Here is a 10468-nt window from a genome sequence, read left to right as displayed (position 1 = left end):
TTGTTAATATATGGTTCGTAGTTGGGCTTTTAAAGCAAATCCTTAATTTTTTATTTGTCCTGTTAAGTTTTTCTAAATCCCGTACTTTTGGGACAAATTATGCGTTTGTCCCGTGTGGCTGGAAAAAAAATCTGGCAACACTAATATGTAACTTAGTTTTTCTAGAGTATATGTGTTTTGTCTTCCACAAACTGTGAACTCGCATTTATCCTACCATACCTGCCACTTTTAAGAAGCGAAAGAGTGGTGCCCTGTTGTTTGCTGTTCATTTTCGTTTCTTCTACAGAACTTATAGTAGTCGGAAAATTTCCCTATACACATAAATGTACATATACATACATACATAGCTGGTTCCGATTGGGGTGAGATCCAATTCTGCATTGAAAACAACGCGGCTAACTAGATAACTCATGAGGGGTCCAAACTAAATCTACTTCGGACTGACTAGTAACACAATTCTAAAGAAATCTCCAACCTGTCGGAAGAAATGCTGACCTGCTCGCTTTGGCTATGATTCAACTGGCGATAGCTCAGATGAATTAATTTTATTTCAGTTATTTCTACGTAAAAAAATATATACATATATTAAAATTAGTAATTGTACCAGTCTAGAACTTAAAAGTAACGTAAGGATATACACTTTCATTGACAGAGGTATTTGAAAACTATTCATCATTGAGTTTTTTCTTTTGTGGCTTGCCAACTGCTGCAGCGCCGTAACAGCCAACGCACGAATACAAAACCAATTCCCATTATTGAAAACATAATAGCCATGAAGAGAGCAGCTACATCCAACAAATAGAATTGGTACCATTTCAAATCCAAGCCAGCAGCGCGCAAATGACGCGCCCCATTGTGGCGTATCACATAGTCGATCCAGTAGAGTGCCGTCTCACGCGGCCCCATTGGACGATCGTGGAAAATGCGTGAAATTTGTTTGATATTTTCGCGATAGGTGGCGTTGAAGAGCAACTGGTGCAGACCGTCCTTCAAAGTTTCACGTGTAAGCTTATGGAAATCCAAGGTAACGGCATAGCCGCCAAATTCAGCTTTCTTCAGATTGAGGTGCTGTTAGGGAAGAGGAAGAAGAATTTGTATTGCTTGTGGCATTATGGTATGATTTTGATTGAGATCTACACATACCTGATCACAGTAGAAGGGCATACCCAGCATTGGCACTGCATAATGCACACCTTCCTGCAAGCCCAGCTGCCCGCCATGCGTGATGAATACGCGTACATTAGGGTGTGCCAAGATGTCACTTTGTGGCAACCATTTCTTCACCATAACATTTGCGGGTATATTAATAATGCTTTCATTTTCGAATTTCCATAAGACACGCTGCTGCATACTACGAAATACATCGAGAAAAATTAAAAGCTTTTCCACTGGCATATCTTTGCTTTTCACTTGGCTGCCCAGGCTGAAATAGACAGCGCCTTGCTCAGCTCCATCCAAAAACGATTGAATTTCTGTGGGAAGTGGTTTCGGTGGATAAATGTGCATGCCTCCGACATTTATCATATTGTCCATGGTTGGACCTGCAGTCGATAAAGGTGTGTAGTTATTGATAAAGATGGCGGAGAGATTTTTGTTCATCGCTGAGGCGCTGGGGAATTTGACTTAAAATTAAATGAAGAAGAAGAAGAAAAAAACGAATTAGGTATGAGGCAACCAAGGTATCTTTCTATTATCTTAACCGTATTTTCTTTTAAATTTGTTTCTGTAGAATAAAACCCAGCTTGTGTGCTAAGACGGTAGCATTTGGAAGCCTGAAGAGCTCTAAGCTTACTATTAATATTTAGAGAATTATCGATGCGGGCTTGAATAATCGATGATGATAACAATCATCGAAAATATGTAGATAGGCACTACAAAAACAATAATTATGGCTTGATAGAAATGACACTAAACAAAGTTAACCTCAACATTATTGGTATTGAAAATTATTACTAAAGGCCCAGTTATAGCATGTGAGCGACAAATTTGACAGACAGTCAAAGCGCCGGTTATCTTTAACAGGCAAATTTTCTGCGATCATGATAGCGATGATAATGGTAATGCCGATAACAGTATCAATAATTTATAATCGAATTTACTCACTCGGTAAATGTCTGAAATATTTCTTCACCATCGCATCGACCACTGGAAAATACTTAAACTCCCTACTAAAATCTGTATCAAGCGAATTATACACATTTTGTACGCGTTCCCAAAAACTCATGCGATCTGTGAGTGGCAGCGATCCATGTGGCACATATGACCAAGGCGTTATTAGGCCAAACATTTGACTCATATAATGTTCCTTGGCAAATGTGGCAGTGCTGATTACGGGCACATTGTAGATATGTGCCAAAGCCAAAAATGCATCCTGATAGAACTGTTCCACCAGCAGCAAATCGTAGACACCTTTAGTGTGTTCGGCATTGATGATCGCCTGCACTTTGGCCTGTTTGAGCGCATGTTCTGTGCTGGCTATGCAAATTGATTTAATCATACCCAAAAAGCCGGATACGTCTTTGGACATGTCAAAAATCGAATTGGCGCCAGCATTCGTTTGTACTAAGCGAAAGAGAAATGTACAATAGAAGTAAGCTTTGTAAAGTGTGAATAATTATTTGGCGTGAACACACACACAACTCACCGTCCTTCAAGTAGTCGTAAACCGGTTCGATGAGTATTTCTGTGTAATTACTGCCTAGATTGAGCGGCGACAGTGTGAATGCCGTTATCATTGTTACCTAGTGCGCAAGCGATTGTGCATGCAATCGAAAGCGAAAGTTTTTGTGTAGGTCAAGTTCAAGAAACAAATATGTATTTATTTAATCTTTTTATTTGTCTTGTCGTCTACCTCATGTCCATGCTTCACTAACTCGCTTATCAGCACACGATGCATCATAAAATGACTTTTGCCCGGATATGCATAGACTGCGAGTATTTTGGCGCCATCGATGGTGGGAGTTACGGCCAAGAGTGTTGTAGCAAGCGCGAGCAGGCTTAGTTGGAATTTGAAAAGCTATGGGAAGAAAAAATTTTAAATTTTTAATTAATTTATACATATATATATGTATATATATAATTAGTTATGTACATTAGGGAGGTCCTTAAATGTAGGGAGCAAATTTTTAGATCACATTTGCCAAGCCTCAACCCCTACGTCGAGCCTCAGCCTATAGTCAAAGATATCACATATAAATTTTGGTCCCGATTGGAGACGGTTAAGACGTGTCGCACAGGGGTCAAAGTTCAGATTACCCTATGAAGACGTCTTAACTGACTACAATCGGTACCAAAATTTAATTGTGATATCTTCCATTGTGGTGGTATCGATTTTGGGTATTAGATGAAAAAAAATTAAATTAATTTTAATTTTTTGAGTCTCCATTAAGGAATTTGAACTTTGCCCCCTGTGCGACACTCCTTAACCGTCTCCAGTCGGGATCAAAATTTATATGTGATATCTATGACAGTGGTGTTACCGACTGAAAGGGTGAGACTGAAAAAATCGTTAATTTGATTTTTTAAGGACCACCCTAATGTACATAAGTATACATGTACTTTCTTCTATTTTACTTTATTATTTTTTTTGTTTAATATTCTTGCTTTCTAGAAATAAAGCCAATTACATACGTAAAAGCCGGCAAAAATGCTGTATTTACAAAATCATTAAATGGAATTGAAAATAATATCTGAGGTCAGTTAACGAAGCGTAGATCAATGCATATACTATATATACATATGTATGTGTGCATACGTATGTTAGGCATATGGCTTTTTGACTTTTTTTGAAACTAAATATGTCCTACCTTTTATTGCCAATTCATCAGCATTGTAATTACTCTCAATATCCCGGTGTACTGGCACCCATATGAGTAAAATTTTAGGTATGTTTCATTGTCCAGAAGTGAGTCTAACGGCCAATTTCAGATAAGCAATTTATGTGTCGATTGATGACTAAAAAGTATGAACCCACTAATTTCATTGACAGTTCAAACCAGCCCGGGCTAATATTTTCTAAAAGTATACATATCTGGTAATAAAACACTCGTTGGATTTGCAAAAGTTAGCTCGTATTTTTTTTTATTGCCTACTAAAATATTCATGTTCCCGCATAAATAGTTTTCAAAAAATTGGGAAAAATTGTTAAAATAAATGTCTAAGCGTAATTAATGTATATATAGTAAAATTTTACAGAAAATATTTTCGTAGAGCATTCTAATCCATTAGCTGTCACCTGAAAGGGTCGTCTTGAACCTTAACTCAAGAAACCCCTACTACTACTGGATGGATATACTTTCAGAAAATGTTAACAAAGTCAGGACTGATTTTGAACACAAATTCATAGTTAACTAGTTTTTGATCGGTGGAAAGTTTCAGAAATTTTTATAAGGCTTCAAGCGTTGATCATCCTTGACACTGTGAATGATTAGATGCTTTTAGCTGTTTTGTGGCCTCAGGCTTAGGCAGTCCAAAATTTTGAGAACGACGAACAATCGATGAACTCGTTTCTTAGGTTTCTCACTTAAGTTTGAAGTCCACACCAAGCTTTTCTGGTGTTGTGGTTTTCTGTGCTCACATCGGCATAAAAATTAATGCCCAATAAAGCACGGAAAGCATGAAAAGCATTGATTGACTGAAAAGCTTGGTGTGGCATTTTGACTTTCCGATATCTGATCTTACGATATATGATAGCAACCCAGTGGATTCGAATATATATATGTCTAGCTCAATGCCAAGGGTACTGAAAATCAAGAAGATAAAAATGCTACATTTTACAGGAAGAAATTCGCTACATAATTGCAGTGGCCAGTACCATGCCGCGACTTTTCTGCTAATAGGAAAGTATGTTTAGTTCAAAAAGATCAAAAGCCTAATGTACATATATATGCAAAATCAATTATTTACAAAATATATGGTTTCATCTGTCGTTAATACCCACACATACTAAGCATAGATAACGATTTGTTTAAATAAAATGCAAATAAAATTGAATAATAAAGAGCATGATCAGTTCACCTTGTCATTTGAAATATATGTAGCTTAATTTATTGTCTCATGCAGTAATGTGAATGTATTTGTTTGCAATTATTTATTGTCAAATTTAATTAAATATATTTTTTAGTTAATTAAATGAAAATTGCCTTCCGGCATAATGACCTGTGAGTGCGTATTGATGGCATTATCCGAGTATTGGCACACCATTGCGCTTGACCGTTTCACTTACGGTTAGAACATTCGTTGATTTTAGTTATAGGAAATGCTAAATGATCTGCAAATAATATACGATTTTAAACAATAAAATGAAACAAGTATAATCAGTACATTAGCGCACACAAGGGGTGGGTTTTGGGGTTCAAACCCCCCCTAAAGCTAATAACCTCAAATACAATATGTATCTTAAAGCTAAGAATCCAGCTCTCAAGGAAATTATAAGAAATATTTATTATAATTTCTGTTGCCTGAAAAAGCGAGAAAATATAAGAGCTTTTTTTTCTTGAGAGCTGCAAATTGATTTAAGAAATTTTAGTAGAAGAATATTTCTTTTCCATTTCTCGTCCGTCGTTTTATATGAATTTTTCGTTTTTCTTGAGAGTTCAGTAAATTTTTTCGGTATTTGAAATATTAAAAAAAATTTTGCAATTGTGAAAAATCACCATCTCTATCGAAAACCAGAAATCAAAAAATGAACATAGAAGTGCAAAAATTCATGGAATCAATAAATTTATTTTTACTGACTCTTTTTTTAAATTTTTGATTAGGTACTTTTGAAAGTTGAGCGCATCTTGAGTTTATAGAACTTTTTATTAAACAAGTAGTTTTTAAGGAAAGAACACAACCGACTTCAATTCTCATATTCAAATTTAGGGGTACCGTTAATTTCTTCATGATCCAATATCGGATCTCTAAAACAAATTACGGGACGAACCTTGAGGTACTATCTTTCTAATAAAAAAAGGATTATTGAAAACGGTTAACGTGGTCCAAAGTTATGTATTCCGGCGAGATGATAACCTCCCTTTTTTTGAAGTCGGTTAAAAGCGTTTGAGTTCTGTTTATCCGTAAATAAAGTGCAGTTTATGAATTTTAAAACATTTATTTATTTATTACATACTGTACATAAAACTTGCCAAATGTATTTTAAAGAGGGTATTATCTGAAGCAAATTTTCAGTATTTTCCGGTGATATATCTTCAGAAATATAAAACCCCCCCTAAAATATATTCCTGGGTGCGCCCCTGAATCAGTACTTAACTTTTTCCCAAGGTACGAGTATTTAGTCTGCAAATTGTGGTACTTTACCATTAGACCAAAATATTTAAAGCCTACTTAAGGTTGACCTAGACCTTTGTAAAATACCAGGAGCTAGGTTCCCTAGGAGAAGGGATTAGAGCAGATCGATCTTTGATAGGGGGAAAAAATGCCGGATAGTAAAATCCTTTAAATATTTCAAAGGATGATGCTATCATCCCATCAACAAACCAGAGCTGCATTGATGATTTCATCGTTCACCGCGTGTATCTACTTGAGGACCGGTTTGCTAACTTTCTTTATTTTTAAACCACAGAAAATTTTAGCCATTCCAATCCCTTCCATATCACCACCTTATTTAGTTTGCCTATGTGTGTAGCACAGTGGTTAGTAAGTTCGAAAGGAATCGCTCTATGTGCATTCTTGAACATCGAGGTGGCTTTGGCTAATACGGCCGTAGAGGAACAATGCTTGTAATGATTTGACAAGCTCAAATAGGTGACTGAGCAGCATTTTTCACTTAGTAAGCCAACTTTTATTAAATCCGCTCACTGCATGTGGGGCTGTAGGGGTCTATTGGGTTAAACATAGGGTTTTAACTCAAAGCTGAGAGGATGGCATTATGGAAAGATTATCCGTAGTTTAGTGGTCAAAAGAATTACACAAAACTGCTATTCAACTTTTGAATAAACATCAAAGGATGACTTCATATCGGTCTCAGGATCAATGAGGTCTTTTTCATTCACGACTCTGCAGGCGCTGCTAGAATGAATTCAGCTACATAAATTTATTCAAGCATCAGCTGACTCAAGATAGCTTTGAGTTACAACCGCGAATAAATATCCGAAGGTACTCTTCGAAAAAAGCATCGAATAAATATTTTGGAAAAAATTCCATGTTAAAAAAAAAAAATTTTCAAAAACTACAGTCCTGAAAAAATTGCAAAAATTCTCTAGAGCAAGCAAAATTAATCAGTGGTGCTGGCTCAAAATGTTAAGAGGTGCAAATTTTAAAGCAACGATTAAATCAAATTCTATAATATGAGCGGATACCAAAAAAGCGATACCAAAATTTGTGAACTAAAAATTTCCTTTCGGCTTCAAAATGGAAATTTATTTTTATCAGTAGAAAGTCTACTCAAAAGAACAAAATTTAACATCCACTTTTTCACTGACCCGTTTTTTCTTTAGGAACTTCATCTTGAAGTTGTAACAAAAATTAGTTAAAATTTTCTAGTAGCTTTTCACAAACCGAGTTTTTTTAAACAAATAAAACATTAACAAATATTCTTTCCATGGTCACACACCAGGTACATATAATTTTAAGCCGCTGAATAATATCGATACCTTTTTCATAACTACCATTTTTGTTCATAAGTTTAGTTTCCAATAGATTGCACAAATTTTACTATAGTTATTTTTCATAAATGCTACACTTTCTTTTTGTTATGTTCTATTCAAACAATTTTTTACTTAAGAAACTAGTCACCATTTCACTTTGCACCGACACATTTTAGTGCAGTTTTTTAACTGAAATGTCAACACGTCGCTGAACAATTTTTAATTCGATTTCGCGAATTCTTTTCATTGATGCTTTCCTATAAATATTTTTAAATAAACATACATATTTATTTGCCAACATATGTAGCTATAACATATATACATACAGTGACGAACAAAAGTATTGGCACAGTGAATTTTTCGCATTGTATGCAAAGTTTTTTATTCTAATTTATTTTCGTTAATTTTTTATAAAAATGTAATTCATTCTACACCAAAAAAACATAAAAATAAAAGCTCTAAACTTTGTGCAAAATTCAGGAAAATTCAATAAATCTGCATACCAATTTGCAACTTTCTATTCAGATTTTTTAGAAAAATTGTACGCAGGTTATTCCAGACAAAGTATGTTTAGAATGAGCTATGTTTTTATAAAAAAATTATTGAAAATAAATTAAAATAAAAAACTTTGCATATATTGCAAAAAATTCACTGTGCTAATACTTTTGTTCGTCACTGTATATATACTTGTATGTACATATGTACATGTGTACGTGGTTATGTGTGTATATAGCACATACCTACATAAATATCGTCGTTTAAAGTGCAAAACCGCGTAACAAGATAATGCAGAAACCACTTATGTGAAAGAGCCTAAATAGAGAGTTTTATAAAGCAATCCCATTTCAGCTTTATAAATCAATATATTGATACGAATAGATGGGGCTTGATGCCAGGAGCTTCCAGTGAGCAAATCTCATTTTTGACACAAATGTAACTTAAGTGGTTTTGCAGAACGTCGATAAGCGGTATGTATGTATGTATGTACGTTCAAAATCCACGGAACGTTCTTTTTTTTATGGGTTGACATTATTCATCGCTTAAGTTGCTTTATTTCAAGCTTATCTTAAATAAGCACCCGCTAGCTCGCTTCAAATTCAAGATCAAAGCTACGAACTTATGCATAAAGAAAACATACATAATAATACACGTCGCTAGCTTAGAGCGAAAAGTTGCTAGGTGCATTTTTACAAATTTGATTGGAGAGTAAAATAACTTCTTATAGCCGTTTTCTTCAATTCTTTCGCAAATCTTTGAATACAACATTTTGTGTATTTAATGCAAAGCTAAACTTCATACGAATCAGAAGAATGCGATCTTTAATAAACGATCTCGTATTATTTCGGCCTTATCGGATTCACGGTGCATCTTTTGGACTTAGCAAAATTTGCCGCCATTCGTTTGCTACAAAACATAAGTATATACTCCTCCAAAAATATCAAACAAATAATCAAACCCAACATAGAATTTAGTTGTGCCTTTGGCGCGAAAAGGCTTACAGCGAAGCCAATTTGTCGCCTACACTTTGTGTCGTGCAAATAACCCACCACCCTAATGCAATATACTTGCAGAGCGCAACAATAAATAATACGCACAAAAAGGAAGTGACAAAAAAATGAAATAACAACCGGCTGACTCAGTGCGGACCACGGAGTTGTTAGCGGGGAAGGGGAAGACAACAAGACTATGCGATACCATAGCACGACTGAAATAAGGATATGGGACAATAACAATTATATGGGGAACGGCACAAACTATTAATATGTAAACAACTACAAGAAAATGTGAATAGTAGGGTGAGCCAAAAATTGTGAGACAAATTCTCAAACATCTTTAAGGACAAAAAAAACATATTAAGAAAACAATAATAACAAAAACAGAACCTTATTTGTTGACGCACCCAAGGTGAGGTCCAACCAAAGGTTACGACCCACTCGCACTACCACCCGAGTTGCCGGGGATATCTTTAACCCGCCAAGCGACTGTGATCTGGGTGCGTGACGCTAAAAGAACGAAACACAATAGCCTCCCAACACAATAGGCACCCAACCTACTTAAAGTGAAAAACACCAAACTCGTACTGCCGTACCAGTCCACCACAAATCAAATTTCGTTTCGCTCACAATTCCCTATTCAAAGCATATTTGATTCTCGCCGGTCCGCACTACCATCGGGCGTCAGTGTCGGTGTCGTTGGTGCCAGATCANGTTTTGGTGCGAACACCACTAATAGAAACTTTTCCCCAATGTATAGCGCACCACTAATAATCAGCTGTTTTGTTCTTCAAGCTGAGTTTTTATTAACGCGATCAGTTGCGGGTAGGGTACGCTACTATGGGTTGGAGTGAAGGAAATTAGGGTAGAACGAGCAGAAAAACAAAAGAAAACTTTGTTGCTGTCAGTACACGACAACTACCTTCCTACCTTTGGACTAAAACTTGGCATCCATAAGGTCTCAATTCATTGATGTTCTAGGTCCCCTTTTTCCGGCCTCTTTCGTCTACCAGGACATAAGTCCATGGCGACTACTTCCTCTTTACTATAAATGGTCCTAGGTGGCGAACCCTAACCGCCAAAACAACGTAAGCGCCATTTTTCAAAATTTTGTTTTCGATGCAGAAATGCATCTAGATACTCTAGGAATATTTCTAAATCGAAAACAATATTTTAAAAAATTTCGCTTATTTCCGTTATTTTGGCGGTTGGGCCTCGGTATTTCGGCGCTAACTTCGCAGCGCAATAAATTGCAGCGCAATAACTTGTCCGACAAAACGAAATTCATCGTCCAAACTAACTCCCCTGGTGTGTATTGGACATCTGTCATTCTTAATTTGTGCTGTTGCGCTAGATGTGCACTGGCCTCCTCTAATCTACTTCTAA

At 35.9% G+C, this 10468-nt stretch overlaps 1 protein-coding gene across 1 annotated transcript; it reads right to left on the bottom strand.

Annotated features, from left to right (window-relative positions):
- Positions 1-514: 514 nt before the first annotated feature.
- LOC108379978 (UDP-glucuronosyltransferase 2B15-like) lies at positions 515-5216 on the bottom strand. Its single transcript, XM_017636348.1, is given in 7 exon segments — positions 515-701; positions 703-1068; positions 1144-1622; positions 2104-2562; positions 2645-2741; positions 2852-3016; positions 5158-5216. Coding segments are annotated over 7 exon segments (1647 nt in total). The 5' UTR covers positions 5203-5216; the 3' UTR covers positions 515-665.
- Positions 5217-10468: the final 5252 nt, after the last annotated feature.

The sequence above is a fragment of the Rhagoletis zephyria genome, unplaced genomic scaffold (assembly GCF_001687245.7).
Source record: "Rhagoletis zephyria isolate East Lansing unplaced genomic scaffold, Rhagoletis_zephyria_1.1 Rzeph_scaffold_17894, whole genome shotgun sequence".
Taxonomy (NCBI): domain Eukaryota; kingdom Metazoa; phylum Arthropoda; class Insecta; order Diptera; family Tephritidae; genus Rhagoletis; species Rhagoletis zephyria.
The sequence above is the reverse complement of the archived record's forward strand: the minus strand, read 5'-3'. Positions and strand labels throughout refer to the sequence as shown.